This window comes from Cricetulus griseus, assembly GCF_003668045.3.
Source record: "Cricetulus griseus strain 17A/GY chromosome 1 unlocalized genomic scaffold, alternate assembly CriGri-PICRH-1.0 chr1_1, whole genome shotgun sequence".
Lineage (NCBI taxonomy): Eukaryota > Metazoa > Chordata > Mammalia > Rodentia > Cricetidae > Cricetulus > Cricetulus griseus.
In genome coordinates this window covers 209,460,574-209,483,580 of record NW_023276807.1, presented here as the reverse complement: position 1 = coordinate 209,483,580, position 23,007 = coordinate 209,460,574, and the positions used below count along the sequence as shown (strand labels likewise).

At 44.6% G+C, this 23,007-nt stretch overlaps 1 protein-coding gene across 2 annotated transcripts; it reads left to right on the top strand.

Moving 5' to 3' along the window:
- Positions 1 to 1,849: 1,849 nt before the first annotated feature.
- Dad1 (defender against cell death 1) lies at positions 1,850 to 22,198 on the top strand. 2 transcript variants are annotated; one of them, XR_004772392.1, is made up of 4 exons: positions 1,850 to 2,123; positions 13,925 to 14,099; positions 14,407 to 14,486; positions 21,965 to 22,198. XR_004772392.1 is itself a non-coding variant. In XM_027390669.2 (3 exons), the coding sequence occupies exons 1-2, from the start codon at positions 1,913 to 1,915 to the stop codon at positions 14,053 to 14,055; spliced, it is 342 nt and encodes a 113-aa protein (XP_027246470.1). In that variant the 5' UTR covers positions 1,853 to 1,912; the 3' UTR covers positions 14,056 to 14,099; positions 21,965 to 22,198. The 2 variants fall into 2 exon arrangements, 1 of the variants encoding a protein (XP_027246470.1); XM_027390669.2 differs by lacking the exon at positions 14,407 to 14,486 and having other exon boundaries at positions 1,853 to 2,123.
- The last annotated feature ends 809 nt before the right edge of the window (positions 22,199 to 23,007 follow it).

Below are 23,007 nucleotides of genomic sequence, written 5' to 3'. Positions count from 1 at the left end.
GCTACATACAGTAACTTTTTCAAAAGGAAACCACAAATTAAACACTAAGCGATCAGGCTTGGATTAGATAATAAATCGTAGGTGGAATCAATTCAAAAGCATCTTTGTCTGACTCTGGAATTTGCACTTTTATCTACTACTCAGACCATGAACTTTTACACATACTAATGTTCTGACTCACACAACTTAAAGCCAACAGTAGTATGATTTCCTATTGACAGCTTCGCTAAGTTCATACATTGAACACAAAACAAAACTTTTTTCTTATTAAGTCAGGTAGCTGAGAAAACTTTTAGTTCATTATATCAGAAAGGTGTTGTCTCAGAATGGTGATGTTTGTGTCAATATGTAATGTTTTGTGCTGATTCTGTCTTCCTAGGGAGTTCCTATGGAGATGTTAACAGTGGTAGTTGACACTGTTCAAAGGCTAAACCAGTGCTGGAAGGAGCTAGAGTGGTATGGAAACTTCTTGAGGAATTTATCATTGGATGATTAAAAGCAGCCACTTGGTCCATTTGGTTTTAGGTTGAATAGCAGAGGAGTCTGCTCTCCTACTTGTGATAAGACAGGGAGAAAGGTTCAATTGCAGATGCATGCTATATTACAGGGAATAGGAATCAGTCTGGCTATTCTTCCTCACCTGCTCTACAGGAACACAAAGCACTGAGGCTAAATTTCTCAAGCAGTGCAATCTCGTTTGTTGTGGATATAGATTTACCTCTCCTAACAGACTAAGGCTTTCCAAGGACACAGTTGATTCACTGGAACCTATGAGAGGCTCTTTACTTATCAAAGGATTGTGGTGCTGAGTATTTCCAGGCTAAATACAAGTAACAAGGGACAAGGGAATGTTGTTAAGTTTCTGTTTTAGAAATTTTGCTCATTTATCTAGCAGGTAGAGTTTTCAACTGAAAGGTGAGAGATACTATGTTTAGAAGGTCTGGTTATTGTGAACTTGTAAAGGCAATGCAAACCAGAAGGCAGAGCTTAAGTTTTCTTAAGTTAAAACCTCAAACTTTCACTTCGTTTTTTATAAAATGATTTGGAGAGGGTTGGGTTGAACCAGACGTGCTCTTGCGAGCGTTTCAACGTTGCCATCTCGGGATATTACAACAGATTTAAGACATCAGTTTGGGACGGATTGCTGCTGACTCTGACCCTGCACTCTACCCACAAGTGACTACCTCCCTTATTAGACAATGACTGTTTGATTAACCGGAATGTCCCTATAACTTAACCCACACGTTATTGGTCCTTGTTGGTACCCTGCAAACGTTTGTCGAATACCTGCTGGCTTGGGTTCTTTGTTGGGCCTGATCCGGCCTTCTAGTTCAGGATCCTGTAGAGGTCAACCCTCATCCGCCAGTGTAAACCGGCGCTTGCCTGGGATAAGCATAGTTCTCACTGCGGGGGAACTTGACCTGCTCTAACGATTTGTCATTAGGCAAATTTGTCATCTGCAAACAGAGCTTTTAAAGAGAATTAGGGCCAGGCAGGTTGGATCCCTAGACCGCCAGCTTGGTCTCTAAAGCTGATTCTCACTTTTGACCACTGAGGACAGGGGGAATCAGAGAGTCGGAACTCTCTGGTAAGCTACGCTGTCGGCGGTGAAACCTTAACCCCTGTTCCTGTTACAAATCTCGTCGCCAGGGCAACAGTGGGCGTCATCAAACGCGGGGCGGAAATAAGGATATAGTACACGTCTCCAGCGCCGAGAAGCCCCCACGCAGGCGCGTTAATCTATTTCCGGCTGTAGTTCTCAGCGTAGAGATGCAATCTGCGTCTGCGCACTCATTGTGACGCGCCAAGGTCGACCTATAGGCCTGCGTGGGCGTGGCCAGGGCCCTCCAGTGCGCACGCGCGAACCGCGTTCCCTGTGCCCGTCCGGTATCCGAAGTGTCCCGCGTTCGTCATGTCGGCCTCGGTGGTGTCGGTCATCTCGCGGTTCCTGGAGGAGTACTTGAGCTCCACTCCCCAGCGGCTGAAGTTGCTGGACGCCTATCTCCTTTATATACTGCTGACCGGGGCGCTGCAGTTCGGCTACTGTCTCCTCGTGGGCACCTTCCCCTTCAACTCGTTCCTCTCCGGCTTCATCTCCTGTGTGGGCAGCTTCATCCTAGCGGGTAATGATTCTGTGTCCTGGTAATAATTCTCCACTTTGGCGCGCAGCTCCGTCCTCACAGTGCCCTTTGGTAGTTTGCAGATGGCTGTCTGTCGCCTGTGAAGTCAGGCATACTTCTTTTCTTGGGATCCAGGAAACAGGCTCAGAAATGTTGTCACGTTTCTAATGCCTAGGAGCTGGAACTGAAGATGTGAGGAAACTCTCTTCTGGTGATTCACCGCAGTTAATACTGCTCTAAAGAAACATCCCATTCTTAACTTTGATGTAGCTTTAATACAAGTTTAAAGTTGATAGACCCTTAAATGAAAAAGCCAACCCCGAGCCGCTTCTGTCACCTTTGGTCTAATCCCTACTCCATCCAGGGGAAGGCAGGTATAGGGATATAAATATTGGTGATTGCTCATGACGCTATTCAGTGGATGCTGGCTCTTTTGTTGCCCCCTCACTTTGTGTGTGTGTGGGGGGCGATGATGTGCCCCTGTTTTCCTCATTGTCCCCGAATTCAATTTTTTCCCCCCACACAATTGTGTGTTAGCTTTTCTTTCTGGCTTTCCGAATTTGCTAATCTTGTATACTTCCAGATTTAATGAGGATTACTTCCATGAATTTCATCCGAAGTCTGATCTTTCTTGTCCCATGGAATTGAGTGAAAACTGGGAACAGGTTTGGCTCAGGAATGTTAGCTACGACGTGTATTATGGTCGGCAGTGTTTTGGGGGGGGTTTATTAGCTGTTGCCTCCCCCCCCTCAGCGAATTAAAGCTGGTTTAGTCACAGACTATAGCATTGGACTTCTCTGGACACTTGACTTACAGTGATACCTCTTTAACATAGATCTCATGATACATGGACACATTCACACTGCTAGCTCAGGCACACTGGAGATAATTTTACTTTTCAGAACTTAAGTAGGCCTCTGGACATCATGACTCGTGCCCTGTCAGAGCTGGAGCTGCAAAGTTAGCTCCTTCAGTAGTCTTTGGATTTGGATTTTGGTTCAGTTTCTCGAGGCTGCACACTAGCCATTGGGATATGTTAGCACCATCAGCCAGACCTGACAAACCTCTTCACTTCAGGACGATTTTATTAACCAACCAGGGGAAAGAACTTGGCTGAGAACCTCTTTTTTTTTTTTTTAATTTTTATTTTTGCCTCTAGTTATGGAAGTATAGGAACAGGGTGGGGCTGAAAGCTGATTCAAAATAAGCCTTCTCCTGTTGAAGCCAACTCATTTTCATCAGCCTCTGGGTAACGTTGGCTTCCCAGGACTACGTAGAAAAGAACGCTCTGTTAAAAAGTTAAATTAATGTGATAAAGCCAGAGAGTTTGGCTTTTTCTTCCTTCCCGCCTGCCCTTCCTCCTCCCTCCCTCCCTCCCTCCCTCCCTCCCTCCCTCCCTTCCTTCCTTCCTGTGACTTTGCTTATACCAAGTACTGATTTTTTTGTTTGTTTGCTTTTTTGTTTTACAGACAGGGTTTCTCTGTGGCTTTGGAGACTGTCCTGGAACTAGCTTGTAGACCAGGCTGGTCTTGAACTCACAGAGATCCACCTCTGCCTCCTGAGTGCTGGGATTAAAGGTGTGCGCCACCAACGCCCGGCCCAAATACTGATTTTTAAAAATTTTTTTCTTTCAAAAATATTTTTGTGGGTGTCTGTGTATATACAGTGTTTTGTACATGTCTGTGCACGCATGCATGTATGGAGGTCAACAAGCAGTAGCATTCATGGCTAGATTGGACTGGCTGGTTGGCCAGAGAGCTCCAGGGGGGGTGTCTTTCTGTTGTGTAGTGAATTGTCTGTCCCCCCTCCCATTCTCTCCAGATCCACAGTTACAGATGTGAGTACCACCATACCAGGTTTTACTTGGGTGCTGGGCATCTGAACCATCAGGTCATTTTACTTTGAGGCAGGCAGTTTACCAACTGAGATAGAAATCTCTCCAGCTCCCAAGTCCTGTTTTTGTGCCTGTTAAAGCTAAAGTTGTCAGGTTCCAGTGGGAGCTGTATGACTTGTTATTGGATAGACTGGTTACCAAAAGAACAGTTAGTAGTGAGACTGGTGTCAGCAGTGAGGGCATTATTAGTAGCGAGGACATTATTAGCAGTGAGCACATAATCAGTAGTGAGATTGATATCAGTGAGATTTTCAAATCTTTCAGGTAACAGGCAATAGAATGAGAGAAAGAAAAGTGGATTCAAGGAAAAAAGAAAAAGGATCTCTGATAATTCATCATTGCTGCAGAAAGTTATCATTTGCATACTCCTCTCCCACTGTGAACGTAGGGGCATTTTACTACTGAGGTAAAATCTCAAATCCATCCATCCATCCATCCATCCATCCATCCATCCATCCATCCCTTTTTTGAAAGAGGATTTCAGTGTGTAGCCCTGGCTGACAGGGAACTGATCAGGCTGACCTTGAACTCACAGAGTTCCGTGTACCTCTACTTTCTGAGTGCTGGGATTAAAGACCTGTTCCAGCAGCCTGGCTGCCATGTTTCTTTTGGCAGCATTAAGTTTACTAAATCTAACCTCTTGGTAGCCTCCATCATTGCCATAACTTGTTTTAATGAAAAATCTGAAATTTGCATGTTTGGCCTTTGTTCATATTGTTGAGACAGGAAATCATATACCTGCTGAAGTGTTTTTTGTTTTTTTACTTTTCTATATGTTTTGTTGGAAGAGAATGGAAGGGACAGTTTGACTGTGAAGGGATGTTGCAGGAAATTAGGTTGGACTTAATTGCTAATTAGTTAAACCAAGTAATTGCTAATTAGGTTAGACCAAGTGGTGTTAAATGCTGGAGCTTTAGATGACAGACCAAATTATTGTAGGAGATCATCTGAGAATTAAAAATGACAACATGGGCTGGTGAGTTGTCTCAGTGGGTGAAGGTGCCTGTCACCAAGCCTGAGAGCCACTGAGTTTTATTCATGGGACCTGCATGATGGAAGGAAAGAACCAACTCCTGCAAATTGTTCTCTCGACTCCACATGTACACTCCCTCTAAGTAAATAATAAATGAAAGTACTTCCGTAGTCCAGCCTTGGCTCAGGTTCAGGTCCTGAGGTGGGGAAGGAGCATTGGAGCAAGGAGAGCTTCTGACTACCAAGTGGATTGCACTCCAGTGGTCCCGAATAGCTCGAGCCCTCTTTATTTATACTTAAACACAGTTTTTCTTACCAGGGTTACATGAACAGCTTTATTATTGGTTCCTATTTTTGACTTTTAAGAAATAAATCATATTTTAAGGAATACAGCGTAGTCATTATGAAAGCCTCTATTGTTCCTTGTATGTTTCCCCCCAAACACCTTCCCATCCCCTGCAGAACCTTATTCTATACATAGAGCTCAGCTATTGCAATTGTGACTGACAAAGTAAAACTAAAAACTGCCGAAAGAATCAATAATATAATGAGAGAGAAAAGAGCCTGCAAGGTGCATGAATTTTACAAATTCTTACACTGTCCAGTGTCCTCGACAAGTAAGAGTCTTGGTGCGTTGCACCAAGGAAGCCTGTTGGTCAGGTAGTCATATGCTGATCTGAGACTAGGCTGTACGGCTGCCGACAAAGTACAAACCTACCATCCAACAATAGTTCTTTTTCTGGAAGTAAAGGATAGACCTGAAGTTGATCTAAGTTGTATGATTTGGAGGAGGATGCTCTTTAGCTTGATTCTCTTCATGCTTGACTGGTTATTCCTTTTGCATGTGCACATTTCCTCTTTGGAAATTGGTCAGTATATTTTAAATCAGTTTAGAATGCTACCATCAAACTCCCCCCCCTCCCCCCCAGACAGGGTTTCTCTGTAGCTTTGGAGCCTGTCCTGGCACTTGCTCTGGAGACCAGCCTCTGCCTCCCAAGTGCTGGGATTAAAGGCATGCACCACCAATGCCCTGCTGCGCCATCAAACTTTTAAAAGCCTACTAAGACACAGTGGTGTCTGCTGTGTCCCCATGGCTGAGTGACTTAGGAAGGGTCTTAGGAAGGGAACTGAGGTGACTGGCCACCAGGATGAGCTTGTTCAACAGTATAGTAATCAGGTTTTTAAAAGGACCTCAAGGGAGTAATTTTCCTTTCCTATTTCATTCTCGAAGCTGACTCTTTATCTTATGGTTAGCTCTTACTAGAGGAAGGACATCTGTCGCTTCTGAGTTAACATTCCAGTGTTGGCAGCCTTCTTAGTTTCCTTTTTTTAACCTAACTGAAATCTGCTCATTTCAAGTACTACTTAGGGAGAGTAAGTGGGGAATAGCTAAGTCTGTTCTTATAAGTATGGCTAAAAATAAGTGTTAGTAGGCAAACACTCCACCTGCGGCTTTATCCCCAGTCTGTGAAATTGTTTTAAGTCACTTCACAACTTTGGTCTTTCTGTTCTCAAAAGTAGGAAACAGTTTTGCCTTTTGAAAAAAACAGAGTTTGGTAGCTGGAGAAATAGCTTAGTAGGTTAGTGTGCTTGCAGAACAAGCATGAAGGTCTGAGTTCAGATCTGTGTCACAAGCCAGGCATGACACACATGCCTGGTTCCCCAGGGCTGGCAGCAGGATGGAATCAAGAGGATTGCTGAGTCTTGCTGGCTCGCAGCTCAGGTTCAGTGAGAGACCCTGTCTCAAAGGATGGGGGTGAGGGGGAGAGAGAGTGATCGAGCACACACACAGGACACCCAGTGGCTTCTGGCCTCTGAAAGTATACACACACACACACACACACACACACACACACACACACACACACACACACACACACACACACACACAGGCATGTTTATCTACACACACACGCGCCACATTCGTACACCTAACACATGCACTTGCACACACAATAAATTTAAGACATTTACAAAATTAAGTTTTGTGCTCCCAGTTAAGAACTCCCAAAACGAGTTTGATTTTCGAGACAAGGAGACTAGTCCAGAGTGTTTTCTGTCTCAAGGGAGGCATTGGCTTATGTGGATTGGGGTCTGGCAGCTTTAGGGAGTGTCTGTTAGGTTTGTGGGTCCCTCTAAGCTGCTGACCAGGAGATTGGGAGTTTGCCAACTTCATGGCTGATTGTCCAGTTTCTAAATGTCCTATCCATCACTACTTTTTTATTCTCGGTACCTCAGGCTGCTTCCTGATTGTGCAGCCTCTGGCATCTTGTTTAGCTTGATTTGTTTACAAGTTTGTGTTGCTTAACCATGTTTGTCTGTGGTTCCCAAAATAGAGTTTTTGTTTTGTTCGTTTTTTTCATGACACATAGGCTGTCTTGGGAGCTGGTCTCATTGATCCCCCCCTCTTCATCTCTGCCTCTGTCCTTTGTCCTTCAGTGCCAGAAAGTTACCTGCCACTCCAGGAGCACTGAGGTCAGCTCTTGTACCTTTATTTGGCTGTCTTACACCTCTCAATTCAAGTGCTTCCTCCCTATGGAGAGCTGTTCCTGACTCCCAGCAGACCCAGGCCCCTTGTGTTCTTGCTTCACCCTGTGTGTGTGATGGGAGTGTGGTGGGGTGGGGGCGTTAAGGAAGAGGAGAGATGGGACTTCTCCATTAGGCTGCATTTGTTGATTGTCTGCCCTCTGGAAGGTGAGGGCAGGTGCTTTCACGTCTGCACCCTTGGTTAGCACTGTGCCTGTTGAATTGTGACATGTCTTAATTTAAGGAACATCGAGCTCTGTTTGCCAGGCTCTCTACTAGGGTGCTGCAGATTCAACTGCAAGGCACACAGATGTGGTCCCTATTCTTACAGATTGAAGAGAGATGTAGACAGGTAACTGGGAGTGGTGCTGGTGAGGATGGGAGCCTGGTGGGCTCCCCAGCCCTTCCAGTGGTCCTGCAGTGTGTCCCTTATATTTTCACTTCCCCAAAATGTGCTTTGCAACTTCTCACGCTTTTCTCCATTTCTTTGCCTGTATTCATAGTTTATATTGTATTTTAGTTTTTTACTAACAAAGTGAAAGTAGCCAGGAGCATCTTCATCTTCTGTTGACTTGCAGACTGCCTGCCTTATGCTGTCTCACTGCTTCCCACTATGGTATGTGGTGTCCCTCTTGTGTCATCTGCCAGCTCCTCCACTTATTCAGAGGAACTGTCTCCTCTTGTTGGCTGAGCAACTTCTGCAATTATCCCTTCATTCAGCACCATGGATTTTCTCTCTGTCAGATCATCCTTATCTTTTAGATATTCTCTAATACTATTTAATTTGAAAAAGTTGAACCAGGCACGGTGGTACATACTTTAATCTTAGTGCTCGGGGAGGCAGGAGGATCTCTGTGAATTTGGGGCCAGACTGGTCTACAGTGAGTTTCAGGCCAGCAAGACCCTGTATAGAGACCCTGTCTCAAACAAACAAAATAATTCCATTTGACCCCAGGCACTCCTACCAACCATCTGTTTCTTCTCCATCCCCGTACTTCTTGAGAGAATAGTTGCTGTTTCTGCCTTTCCCCCTTTATTCCTCAGTGCTCTTGTGGTGGTCTGCCTCTACCATTTCTAACTATCTTGCCATGTTGCCTTGTGGGTCAGCCATCTGCCTCACCTTACCTCCCTGCTCAGCAATTAGCTCAGTTGGCTTCTTCTTTGAGTGAAACTCTGGCTTCTCCACACTCTTGTGGTTGCCTCCTCCTTACTCCTTCTCACCTGCCTTTCCCTCCCTGCTGTGCTTGCTGTTTCATTTTGCATTTCTTTCCATAGGTGAATTTAAGTTCCATGTGTATGTGTGCAATTACCATGTTATTTATGTTTTTAGTTTGAACCTCTCCAAATTAGTAAATCCAGTCCCTGACTTGCTTTCTGTTCTTGATGTCTGTCTTGTCTCTCAAGTGTATATGTCCCAAATAGAACCTTCCCTGCCCAGCCATCTGCTTCTTCACCAGCAGTGTACAGTGTCAACCTTGGGTAAACTGCTCGGCCAGATAGTCAAGAGGTCTCTCTGATCCCATCATTTCTCTTGACTCCCACATCCATTTCACCAGCAAGCTTTTGTCATCTCCAGACTATATAGTGACTCAGTCTCTCTCATTTCTGCCTCTTTTTATCTCCTTAACCTTGAGCTCTTCAGTTCCTTAGCCATTCATCTCTAGTCCTACAAACCATTCTTCACGGTGCAGTTGTAACCTTTAGAGACTGAGTCATTTATGTCGTGCAGCTTCTCAGACCCTTTAACTAAGTCCAGACTCTTTCCTGAGTCTTCTGCTCACCGATATTTGGTGTCTCTGACTTGTTATGCCGAAGACGTGTCAAGACTGATTTACTGTTTGGTTGCTCAGTCCTGGATCTTTATGCGGCTGGCTCTTTAGCCTTCAAACAAGGGCTTTAGGAGCATTTAAAAAAGACAACTTTCTAGTCTTCTTATCCTGCTCCATTTTCTTCACAGTGTGTACCCTGCCCAGAATTTTTTTGTTTGTTTGCTGACTTGTGACTGGAAACACTTGTGTTTGTCTCCACAGACTGTAAATTCCTTGGGAGCCAGACTCCTGTCTGTCTGGCTCTGTGCCACATTCCCAGCATCTAGAATGATGCTTGATAAATATTTTGCTGAACAAATGAGCATTTAAGGAGATAGATGAAATAGAACTGCTGGGAGGGAACTGGCTGCTCAGGAGTTAGTCGTTTTCCATCTTTGGAAGTACTCAGGGAGACACTGAAGGCTCATTTCCGGAGCAAGCATGCTTCTTTACCTTTCTTGTGTCCAAAGCAGCTGAGGAATGTGACATGTTTATGGGTAACACAGGTTCTGGAGGGGTGTAATTCTCATGGGGCAGCTTTTCTGACCCTGGACATGGTAAGTAGCCTTTAGAAAACTTCCCAGGTTATTCTTGGAGGCTCCTTCCAGCACACCTGTCTCCTACCACTTCTAAGACGGTGTCCTGCTTTGCTTTGTATTGTCGTGATAAACACTATGCAACTTGGGGAGGAAAGGGCTTATTGGCTTACATGTTATTGCTCATCATCAAGGAAAGGCAAAGCAGGAACGTGGAGTTAGGAATTGAAGCAATGACCATGTAGGACTGCTGTTAACTGGTTTGCTCTCCATGGCTTGCTCAGCTTGCTTCTTTTTATACAACCCAGGGCCACCTGCGTAGGGGTAGCATTGCCTACAGTGGTCTGGGTCCTCTCATATCAATCATTAGTTAAAAAAATGTTGGAGAGACAGCTTAACAGTTAAGAAACACTGATTGCTTTTCCAGGAGACCCAGGTTCAATTCCTGGCATCCACATGGCTACTCACAACTGTCTGTAACTCCACTTCTAGAGGGTCTGACATGTTCTTCTGGCCTCCTAGGGCACCAGGCACACAATGGTAAATAGACATAAGACATTTTTTTATAAAAGGAATGAAAATGCCCCCAAAGACATGCCCATAGATTATTCTGGTGGAGGTAATTTTCCAGCTGAGTTCTCTTCTCTCAGCTGACTCTAGTTTGTGTCATGTTGGAAAAAAAAAACAACAACAACAAAAAACTCAGCTGGCTTAGGCATTTTATGCATCAGTGGGGTGTTGGGAGAGGAGGAGAGATGGCACTCAGCATTTAGCACTGGCTGCTCTTCCAGAGGACCCAGGTTCCATTCCCAGCAAACACATGGTGGCTCACACCCATTCATGCGACCCCAGTGCTGGGGGATCTAATGCTATCTACTAACTAACCTGGGCACCAGGCAGACATGTGATGCATGTATATACATGTAGGCAAGACGTCCATCTATACACACAGAATAAACATTTTTTTCAAAAATGGGGTCTGGATGACCTCTGAGGTACGTTGGATGCTTGTGGGGTTGATTTGTGCGCTGTTACTCTATTTGAGTTATTGTGGTTGGTTTAGGGTTAGCATCAGTCCATGGCTGTATCCACCTTCACAGAGCTTTTCTCTTGTTCCCTTATAGTTACTCCAAACACTACTTCACTTTCTATCCCATTGCTGTTAATAGTTCTGTATCTTTTTCTCTAGAATTTTTGTTAGATTGCAACCAAGTAATCGAATATTTATATATAAAAGATATAAAACATAATAATTATATGTAAAAGTTAAAGTTTTAGAAAGAGCAATATGGGGCCTGAGGCAGAGAGCAGTTGCTGCAAAAGCATGAGGGCTTGAGTTAGGGCCCCCAGCACTCACAGGAAAAGGTAAGGTGGGCATGCCACATATGTCTGTAGCCCAAGCTGGGAGAAGTTCATTGGCCGGCAAACCCAACTGAATCCATGGGCTTCAGGTTCAGGGAGAGACCCTGCCTCAAGAAATAAAGTGGGTGGGCTGGAGGGATGGCTCAGTGGTTAAGACCACTTTCTGCTCTTCCAAAGGATCTGAGTTTGGTTTTCAGGGCCCACATCCAAGGCTCACAGCTTTGTGTAACTACAACTCCAGGGAATCCAATGCCCTCTTCTGGCTTCCGGGAGCCCTGTATATACAGGTCATTCAGAGACAGCATACAGAGAAACACACAGAGACACAGACACACACAGACACACAGACACACAGACACACAGACACACAGACACACATACTCACACACACACACAGAGAGAGAGAGAGAGAGAGAGAGAGAGAGAGAGAGAGAGAGGAGAGAGAACAAATCTTTAAAAAAAACTTTGTGGGGTGTGAATGAGGAAGATTTCTGAATTCAACCTCTGGTTTCTACACGTGTGTGTGTGTGTGTGTGTGTGTGTGTGTGTGTGTGTGTGTGTGTGTGTGTGTGCACCTACCCTTATGCACATGCACACATGAACATATACATACCATATATACAACATATATATATACCATATATAGACACATAACAAAAAGAGACCTGGAATGAGTCAGTGCTTTTGGCTTCTTTTTACTCAGTAAAAGTCATTTACCTGATTCTGAATAATTGCATAGGATTTCATTGCAGGTCTGAAGTATAATTATTCCCTTTGATGACATTTGGAACATTTCCTTTTTTTCTTTTTTCTTTCAAATTTACAAACATACTATGTTTTGTAAGACACATTCATTAGTTAAAAGATAAAAACATTTTAAGTGTTAAGTAGGATTGCCAGTTGCTTTCCCCAAAAGATGGTCTAGCCCAACCTTTCATGGCAAGATTTTAAGTGGATCCCTTACTTCAGTCAGTGTCCTTCATTAAGATCATTGCACTTTCGTGGTGTTTCTGTGCTTAGGGTGATGAAAACTGTTGCTATGGTGATGAACTCTGGAGCACTAGTCTGATATATCTCTCCTTTGAGTGGCTGCTGCTTTGTTAATGCTGGAGTGGGTGCTAGCCTGAAGCAGGTGTGATTATTTATCACAGCCATAAAGGTATTTGATCAGAGAATACCCCTGGAGCTGCTTTTCATGTCTGGGTGACTGGCTGCTGCCTTGTTAAGAGACTTGAGGGATACAGAAATGTGGCGGGAGAGATCACTGTCAGGAGTCTTGTGTGGGTCTTCCACAGTCTTTTGAGATGGATAAGCAGCTACTAGAACTTTATCAAAGGTAGTTATTTACAGTATGAGGTCTGCAAGGGAGAGCAGCTGTATTCATAATCTCTTCCATTTATTATGCATGCCTCTTGTAGAAATGTTTAGTATTTCATAGGGCTGTCATTCAGCCCAACTTTTGTTACTACTGTATCTATTGCCCCATGTAGGTGTAATTAGACACCTTGAAGTCAACTAGATTAAAAGAGCTTTTAGGGTTTTAGCATAACTCTGGGGTATCATTTTTCTCCTTTATTTTTCCTTTAATAAATAATAGTTAAGATTGTAAAAGAGAGCCAGGCGGTAGTGGCACATGCTTTTAATCCCAGCACTTGGGAGGCAAAAGCAGACGGAGCTCAGTGAGTTCGAGGCCAGCCTGGTCTACAGTAGCTAAAGCTACACACACAGACACAAAAAACAAAAACAAAAACAAAAACAAAAACAAACAAACAAAAAAACCCTGTCTCAAAAAACCAAAACCAACCAAACAAAAACATTGCAAAAGTATATAATTTGATACATTTTTCGTTTAGTTTTTGCAGTTTTTATTTATTATATGTGTGTATGCTTGCCATCAGAGTTGTTGGTAAGTGCTTTTTACCAGTAAGCTATCTCACAGCCCTATTTTTAGTTTGTTTCTTGAGACAGTTTACCTTGAGCTTGCTGTGGAGTGGAGGGTGACACTGAGTGGTTCCCCTCCTCCATCTGCCTGGGAAGTGCTGGGGTTACGGGTGTGCTGCACTGTTGTCTAGCTTGGGACGAGTTTTTAAATTCTCTGATTTAACTACGCCCCAGATCAAGGCAGAGAACACTGTCATACCATGTAGGGTTCCTCTCTGTCCATGAAAGATGAGAACCACTGTCCTGACTTATTTTGCCTAGTTTATTTGTTGTTATTTTGCTTTTTTTGAGACAGGATCTTAATTAACTCTGTAGCCCAGACTGGTGTCAAACTTGTGGGAGTTCTCACTTTCCCTCTCCCCCACCGAGTTCTGGGACTGCAGGTGTGTGCCACCAGTTTTGTCTAGTTTTAAGGTTCTGTATGTATGAAATCACGTAGCATGTACTCTCTATGTCTGGATTATGGTGCCTAACATGTCATGCAGTTTATTCAGCTTGTATCTATCAGGAGTTCCTTTTCATTGCTATGTAGTATTTCTCTGTTTACATGCACTATGGTCTCCCCTCTGTACTGTGAATAGACATTAAATGTTTTTAGCTTGGCGCACACTGGAGGAGTCATTCCTGTGTATGCCTTTTGGGTGTATAGGTACATTCGTTTTGTTAGGGGGGAATTTTCTTCATGGGATGTATTTGTATACTGATTAGAAATCACTTGTTTTATACTTCTAGAATAGTGATTTTTGTGTTTTGTTTCTTACCCAGTTTGCTTGAGAATACAGATCAACCCCCAGAACAAGGCGGATTTCCAAGGCATCTCTCCAGAGCGAGCCTTTGCTGATTTCCTCTTTGCCAGCACTATCCTGCACCTTGTCGTCATGAACTTCGTTGGCTGAACTGCTCCCATTTCCTTAGTTGTGGAGTTGGAGATTGGCAGAACGTAAGTGGTGATCACAGCCCTTGCCCTGTTGTGTTGATTTTAGCAGGTGAAATTAGAGGAGGTTGGCTCTGCTCCTAGTTGGATGAGTTCTCAGAGTGCTGTGAGATGTTTGCAGAATTTCCTGGAGGTTCAAAGTGGGTTTTATCAGCATGGCCATCAGCCTGCTGTTCTCAACAGTCGTATTCTTAGTATCCTGCAGATCATTAAGGCACAGAATACAACGTACTTAATACAATGTATTTTACTAGTAACTATGAAAGAAATTAATTCAAAATTTAAAACTTTTCCTTTATTTTTCTTGTTTTAGGCAGGGTTTATCTATGTAGCCCAGGCCAGTCTCAAGCTTGCAAGCCTCCTGCCTCAGCCTCCTGCCTTCGGGGATTTCAGGTGTGTATACCCAAAGGTTTTTGAAGAATGATACATTGCAGGTTTTTCTTTTAGATTTGTTCTTGAAAATTTTTCTAATTTTGATAGCCATTGTTGTTAAATGTGGCCATTGTTACCTGATAGGCATCAGAGTAGTGTGAATAAGTGACAGTTGGTACTTAACTAGTATGGATCCCAAATGGGAGGAGATTTGGAACAGACTGATAGCATTTGGTTTATTTGCTTCATTCCATGTTGGGCACTAAAGCCATTCCCGCCCCTCAAACAAATGTTACAGAATACTGATAGAAAAACAAAAGTGGGCCTAGGTCCCTTTTATACAACTGAAAGCCTCTCCACCCTACCCCCTTCATAGGTTGTATGACTTCTTTTACCCTCTCCTCTTGTCTTAGTTACTTTCCTCTTGCTGTGGTAAGACATCATGACAAAGGCAACTTATAGAAGAAAGTGATATTCATGTTTGCAAAGGGTTTGAGTCCATGATTGTAATGGTAGGAATCATGGCAGCAGGGAGGCAGACTTGGTGTTGGATCTGAAGCTGAGAACTTAGATCTTGAGCCACAAGCATGAAGCAGAGAGCTAACTGGAAATGGTATGGGCTTTTGAACCTTAAGGGCCACTCCCAGTGACATACCTTCTTCAACAAGGCCACACCTCCTGATCCTTCTCAAACAGTTCCAACTCCTGGTGGAAGCGTTTAAACATACGAGCCTGTGGCCATTCTCATTCACACCTCTGAGTTAGTCTTAAAGCTGTGATAGGTACATGGATTTTTTTTTCATACACATATCCTTTTATCCTTGTTCCTTTTGTATGAGAAAAGGGGCCCAGAACAGCCCAGTAGCTCCTCCAGCTGCAGAGTTGTGTGGTTGTAGAGAGTAGCCTCTGTCTATTGATTCTTTGGCCTGGTGCTTGTGTAACTCACCAATGAAAGTTTGTGCTCTTTCCTTTGTCTTTGCATCATAAAGATTAGGATTATTGTTTCTAGGTGGTAGGAGAAGAGAATCTTAGAAAATAGTAACCTTTTGGGGGAAAATCTCAGGACCAATCTCACTGCACACTACATAGAAACCTGTGTTTTTGTACTGAGAGTATCAGGACTCTCACCTGAGTGACGCATGGCTGAGGGCATGCAGTGATGTGCCGGTGCCTGCATTTCGTTTTCTAGCAGGAATAGTCACTTGCTTGAAATGGCACATGAATCCACCCTGAAAACAATCCTGTTTGTTCAGGTAAAACTTCCATTTTAGGTAGTGGTAACTTGCTGGGATGCTTTAGTCATTGAAAACATTTGAGAACCATCCTAATACAGTTTCAGTCCCTGGAGACCTGATCTGCTCTCCATCCTTCCCTCATCCCTGGTCAGTGCCTATTACTGGAATGCAAGGAAAGGAAAATACCTTTAAAAGTGAACAGTTGAGACCTATAGCTCAAAACATGTAAACAAAAACAAAAGAAAAAAGGCTGGGTGTCATAGTTAGGGTTTCTATTGCTGTGAAGAGACATGACCATGACAACTTTCACAAAGGAATACATTTAATTGGGGCTGGCTTGCAGTTTTGGAGGTTTAGTCCATTTTTGTCATGGCAGCCTTCAGGCAGACATGGTTCTGGAGAAGAAGCTGAGAGCTCTACATCTGGATCCACAGGCAGCAGGAAGTGACAGTGAGCCACTAGGACTGGCTTGAGCTTCTGAGGCCTCAAAGCCCACCCCAGTGACACACTTTCTATAAGGCCACACCTGCTCCAACAATGCCACACTTAATAGTGCCACTCCCTCTGAGCCTATGGGGCCCATTTCTTAAAATTTATTTTTATTTAAATTAGGAACAAGCCTGCTTCACATATCAATCCCAGCTTCCTCTCTCTCCCCTTCTCCCCACTACCAACCCCATGCCCCCTCCCCTCCCCAGGCCCTCCATGGGGGACCCCCAAAGTCTGTCATATCATCTGGGGCAGGGCCTAGGCCCTCTCCCTGTGTGTCCAGGCTGAGAGAACATCCCTCCACGTGGAGTGGGCTCCCAAAGTCCATTCATACACCAGGGATAAATACTGATCTACCAGAGTTCCCATAGATTACTGAGGCCTTCTTACTGATACCCACGTTCAGGGGGTCTGGGTCAGTCCCATGCCATCAGTCTGGGGTCCATGAGCTCCCCCTTGTTTAGGTCAGCTGTTTCTGTGGGTTTCTCCAGCCTGGTCCTGACCCCTTTGCTTATCACTCCTCCCTCTCTGAGACTGGGTTCCAGTTTAGTTCAGTGTATACCTGTGGGTGTCTGCCTCTGCTTCCATCAGCTACTGGATGAAGGCTCTAGGATGGCATATAAGGTAGTCATCAATCTCGTTATCGGGGAAGGGGGCCCATTTTCTTTCAAACCACCACACAGGTAATGTATTTCATTTGGTAGAGTGCTAAGGGTTCAATACCAGCACTGCACAAACCAGACATGCCTGTCATCCCAGCACTCAGGAGTCTAAAGTAGGAGGATTAGAAGTTCAAGTTCATCCTCAGCTGCATATCGAGTTGGAGGTCAGCCTGAACACCATGAGACCCTGTCTTAAGTAAGGTAAAAGACCCATAAACATGTAATTAAAACATAACATGATTAGCGTATTAGCCGAGATCAGAACAGAGTGCCGTGAGGGATGGAGAACAGGGTGACTGTGCCTGGGAGAAGCAGTGATGAGTGAATCACAGATCCTACCAGTTAACCATTTCCTTTGAGTGCTTGAGTGGAGCTAGAAAATGGAGCCTCCGGTGTTGACCACCTCGGGTTAGATTTGTGAAGGTGTTTTCTAGATGAGTTACTGTATGTATTTAAGAAGGGACAAAACACATTTCAAGGGTGTTCTCAAGGCTCAGAAAGATAGCAGATCATGGAAAATTATGTCCTGTGCTGTCATGATTGGAGGAGGACTTGGCTTCCAAGAACTCTGTATTTCAAAATTATGACAAAGCAGACAAAAAAGCAGGCTCAGCAGAAACGGAGTAGTGCAGATCATATTAACAGCCCAGGGCCAGCTGGGAATTATGGGCTCAGAGAATGCAGAATCCTCCAGCCTTGGATTGCAGTGTTCAGTCACTTTGGAGAAATAGGCTCATAGGAAAGGTGGGGACCCCTTCTCTGGGGGACCGCCCAGCAGGCTTTCCAGACACCTTCCACTTGGCGCGCACTACCCTATCCCACACGCTTGTTTGTCCCATCTGTATGGTTTTAATTTAGCTGTATTCTTACAGTGCCAAATGTGTTAAACGTAGTTTCCAAGTGAGAACTCAATAGAGAAGGATGCTGTGAGCAAACACTTATTTATGAGACACTGTCGGAGTCTACATCCTTATTCCTGTGAAATGAAGTGTGGGGTTATAGGGCAGCACATTCGGGGACTAGATTCTCATGTTGCTGCCTAACATTCTTAATTTTCAATTGAGAGTTGGATGTTTAAGAAATTTGTGATGTAGCTGATTTGTAATTAATTTGAAGCTGACATTTAAAACCATGGAGAGAAGGCAGATAAAGAAAATGGCATCAGGCTGTAGAAAGCATGTGGTTTAGAGGAGCCGAGAGGAGCAGGTAGCGTTCTCACTGGATGCTGTTTTCAGTGTTGTGCAGGATCCTTTTATTTCCAGATGGCTGCAGAAAGACGAGCTGAGAGATCCAGAGAGCCTTGTGAGAAATCTTTTGTTTGTTTTGCCTCAGGGAGTCCAAGGTCACTTCAAACATGTATGTACTGAAGGATGACCTGTGACCCTGATCCTCCGCTGTCTGCCTCCCACATCCTGGGATTACTACAGGCATCTCCCAGACCCAATTTCAGATTCCTTTTTTAATTTTTAAGCTATTTTTAATTTTAATTATGTATATGTGTGTATGTCTGTGTGGGTTTGTGCATGTTAGTATCCACACTTGCCTAGTTACACACCGCAGTCCGTTTAGTGCTGCCTACACACCATGGGGCTGGGACCATCTGCCACAGCCCAGATGTCACCCTCTAAGCTCTGCTGCCACCTAGTGGATGTACACTTCCTTTGCTGAGAGTGCACTACATTGGAGGAGTGACAAGCTAGTTCCTTTCCAGTCATAGGAGGGCAGCAGAGGCTCAGGTGAGCTGAAATGCTGACCCAGGGGTTGCTTTACATCCTGGCCAGCAGTGGGCAGTGCTGACCTAGGAACCCTCAGCACACCCCAGGGTTGTATTCACTGGGTTGCCCTTTCTTGTCAGTTGCCATTATTCTAGACCCTTTATTGCCTCCAACAATGAGCTCTTGCTGCTAACAGTCTTTAATTTTTTAGTTGATGAGTGGGTTCTATAACCTTTTTGCAGTTCCTCAGGGGGCTGGAAGGTGAGATTAATTCTGTATGATTAGTTTTAGTAGTTAAAAAGTATTAATTGACTTTAATTGGTAGCTGAACTCTTGTGCTTGATCTTTTTAGAGAGACAGACAGATGTATTAGATTCACGTGTGTGTGCGCGTGCATGCGTGTGTGTGTGTGTGTGTGTGTGTGTGTGTGTGTGTGTGTGTGTGTGTGTGTGTGTGTGTGTCTGTGTGTGGACTTGTGCAGCTATGGCACATGATCAGAGCACAGCCTATGGGAGTGGTTTCCCTCCTTCCATCACGTGGGCCCTGGGGCTGGAACTCAGCTTGTTGGACTTATCAGGTGTCTTTGCCCACTGATCCATCTCATCAGCCCTATTTTTAAATTACTTTAAATTTATTTTCAGTTTTGTTTGAGACAGTCTTGCTCTGTGGCCAAGGCTACTCTTGAATTCATGATCCACTCCTTTGCCTCCTGAGTGTGGGACTGACTACAGGAGGTCACTGTTGTACCTGGCTCAGCTAGGCAGATCTGTGCTAAGAATTCTGTTGCTGTCCTCATCCCCTGGTGACTCAACCCTAAGTCGCAGCCCCCACTGGGCTGCACGGGACCCTGGTCTCTGGGCTCTCAGGTCCACAATGCACGCCTCTCACACCCTGCATCCCTCTTACTCCTGCCCTGCACTGCACTCCCAGGTCCCTGAGGGTGGGGACCTTAGGGCTGGTGGCAGGCCTCAGTTTCCCTGCCTGTACAGGGAGGAGCTTGGCCTTCGTCACCGCTTCTTTTCGCTGATGGCCACTGTCCTGTGGACATTTGGTTTTGCTTTCTCTTCTTTTCCCTCCAGATGTTGCTTTTTATTCACATCCCACTGTCTGGTTACTGAAGGTGGACATCACAGTGGGATTGCTCAAGATAAAATGTGCAGTGTTAGAGCCGACTAGCTATAAAATGCTTTGCTGCTGCCACATCCCCACGGTTTTAGGCTCATGTTTCTCCCATATGCACCTTTATGTCTGTGCATATAAGCTTTTTTGCCTGCCCTGTGGTTGGGAAGACAGAACCGCACTCCTACTTTATACGGAGGAAACAGCCTTGGCCAATTTCAGCTGACTTTAGTCCTTGGCACTAAGTGACTTGAGTGGGCACTTCATAGTGGATGCCTGGAGCCTAAAGGCCAGTGTGTTGCTCGCTGTTTTCAAGAACTTTTGAGTGATGATTATGTATACACATAAGTATATAATTTAACTAATTGTATTAAATACAATTGATATAACATATGATGTAAAATATAATATCTATAATATAGTACATATATGCATATTATACATAGTATATGTATGGTATATTTCCTGTTAGATTGTGTTTGTTAAAATATCTTAAACTTGCTTTCTTTTAAAAGGGAAAATTGAAGAGAAGTTCATAAGAAGACACAGATCCTTAGGTGTTTCTGCAAAGTCAGGCATCATTACTGTAGCACAGGAGAGCTATAGGGGAAAGCAGACTGGGAGACTTGACGTCATCCAGTGAGGGTGGCTGTGTGTGGGCACTTTGTTCTGAGTCTGTACTACCTACAACAGTAGCCACTGGTCACGTGATTGATGCATATCTGAAAAGGGACTTGCTAACCAAGGAGCTAAATTTTAATTTCCTTTTTATGTGTTTAGGCAGGTTTGTCTGAGTCCTTGGCTAGCCTTGAACTCAATATATGGCCAAGGAAGACCTTGAGCTTCTGATCCTCCTGCCTCCACTCCCCAGATTCTGATACTATAGCCAGGTGCCAACATGCCTGGTTTTATGGAGGCTAAGTACGAAACCCAGGGTTTCATGCATGCTGCATAAGAAGTACTCTGCCAACCGAACTATATCCCCAGCCTAACCCATAATTGCACCTCATTGCACTAAATTTAAATATGTCTGTGTAGCTGCTGGCTACTAGGTTGAACAGCACAGCTCTGGGTAAAATTTCCAAGCTATCCAGGTCTATTTTGTCATTTCTAAGATGAGAGGATTAGCCTAGTTGATTTCTGGAGTGTCCTTCATTTTTAGAAGTTACGATCTGGGCCTTATAACATTAGAGTGATTCAGACTGAACTCTGCCCAGTGGTCTTTGATTTATGTTACCCCCAGTTTCAGTTTTAATTGGGGGATCAGAATCCAGGGATGGATGGATTTGATGGCAGCTGTCCAGATAGTGTCTGAGTGGAGAGCATGCTGGGAAAGAGCACATCCCAGGAGGGGAGCTGCCTGGTGTTACCATGTTCATCTCTGTAGACAGTGTGTTCTTCATCGTCCCTTTTATTTCTCCTTGCAGATCAGGCCGGGCAGATGGCAGAGTTCTCTGCCTGGGTGAAAGACGGGACCTCCTGCTGCCTTTCTCAGTAGCTGTCTTACATTTTGGGTGTCTCACTCTCAGGGAGGAGGTTTGCAGCAGTTTTTTGATAGCCTTTATTTACAGTTGAAAGGGCTCTTGAGTTGTCCACTGAGCTAACATTTCAGAAATCCCGAGGCCTCTCTTGTTTGAATACTCGCTAAGTACATCTTCGCTGGAAAAGAAGGGAATTGATCTTTGGGAGTTGGGTTTCTGAAAATACTACCAAAGACGCTTTCTTTCCTGAGCCTTTTCCTCTCTCTGTGGGCTGGCCTTAGTGTCTCAGGTTCAAGTGTTTTAGTGTCAGAAGTCCACCCAGCTCGAAGCAGCAGCCCAGCCACTTCCCATCTTACCCAAAGAACTGACTTTAAGTAAACAAGAAATCACTTCTAATGACCCTGGGCCTTTGTGAAGTTTTGAGAAACCTGACTTTTTTCTTGAGTCTGTCCTCAAATTGGACATGTGTGCTTTGTGAGGAGCTGTCGGCAGGATGCTGAGTGCTGGTGTAGATGGTGAGTGCTGGTGCAGGCAGGGTGCTGCGATGGAGGGCTGGAGGCTGGTTTCTTCAGCTCCTCACTTGCTGCCATTTTGGTGAGCTTGGAATGTAGGTATGAGCGTTGTTTTACAGACACTACTTTTACAGGCTCTTGTGAAAACAGCTGGCCTTATTCCGCTCATTGCTTGAAATGCTGTCTGGTGCTCAGGATGAGTTCAGTGGCCGTCCCACGCACCTTTTGACAGTTTAGATGAAGGCATTGGGACATGACATCTCACCTTTCTGCTTCTGTCTTTCAGGTTCACTCTTTGACATCCCCTGGATAAGAATTCTTGAGATGACAGCTTGTTGGACATTGATGATTCAGATCTGTGCTTTGCTGTGGCCCTGACTGGGTGTGAAATGGGGAGTCCAGAGACCCCCCTTTACTCTGTCAGACCAGCTTCACAATGTGTGTCTGTTAACACGGAATTGGCCTTCTGCAAATGTAACCCCTGCTCTCCAAATTAAAGTTTCTCTGCCATTCCCCGCCATGTCTCTGACTGCCATTTTTTCTTCTCACACTTGTGTGAAGAGTGTCTCCCTTCAGCTCTGTGTGCAACTGTGACCCTTCCTTTGTTTTCATTAAGTAGCTGCCATTGAAATTAGTGACAAAAGACAGTGCTGACAACCTGGAAAATGGCAGTTCTTTGTCCTTTTGCTGGATCAGGTAATCCTCTCCTAATCCTTCATTGTCTAGAACTGCACCTCTAAGCACTTGTCAGAAACTGGACTGTGTGTGCGCTTTCACGGTATATCTGTTTCTACATGCTTCTGGTGAAAAGTGAAAGGTGTGTCTCTAGGCATACGAGCCGGATGCAAAGTGTGTGTGTGTGTGTGTGTGGGGAGAGAGAGAGAGAGAGAGAGAGAGAGAGAGAGAGAGAGAGAGACTGACAGTGTGACTGTGTGTCTGTGAAAGTAGGCAAGGGTCTCTGTGTGTGTTGTGTGTCTGTGTGACAGTGTGTATGAGAGAATGTGTCCCTGTGGTATGTGACTGTGTGTTTGCCTGTCCGTGGTATGTGCACATATTGTTCTCCGAAGCTCCCCACAAGTCTCATTTCACTTGCAATTGTCTTCCGAGGTCCCAGTCCTCATTAAGGAGGGGAAGAAATGAAGCTCAGATTTGTGCTTAAGATTATCGGTCTTAGAAAAAACAGACGACAGAAGATTTCATTAAGGACAAAGCTTGCTTAGAATACAGGTCTGGCAGCTGAAGTCTAGGCATTGGGTGTCCAGTGAGCCCTGTGTCTATCTCAGGAGCAGCAAGTTTGCCATATATGGGAACAGCCCTGTTGAGTTCCAC

What these genes read in the sequence shown, in the direction of transcription:
- Dad1 (XM_027390669.2), top strand. Translation starts at nt 1,913, where the DNA reads ATGTCGGCCTCGGTGGTGTCGGTCATCTCGCGGTTCCTGGAGGAGTAC. An exon ending in GGGCAGCTTCATCCTAGCGG is followed by an intron (nt 2,124 to 13,924) that starts GTAATGATTCTG and finishes TTTCTTACCCAG; the next exon opens with TTTGCTTGAGAATACAGATC.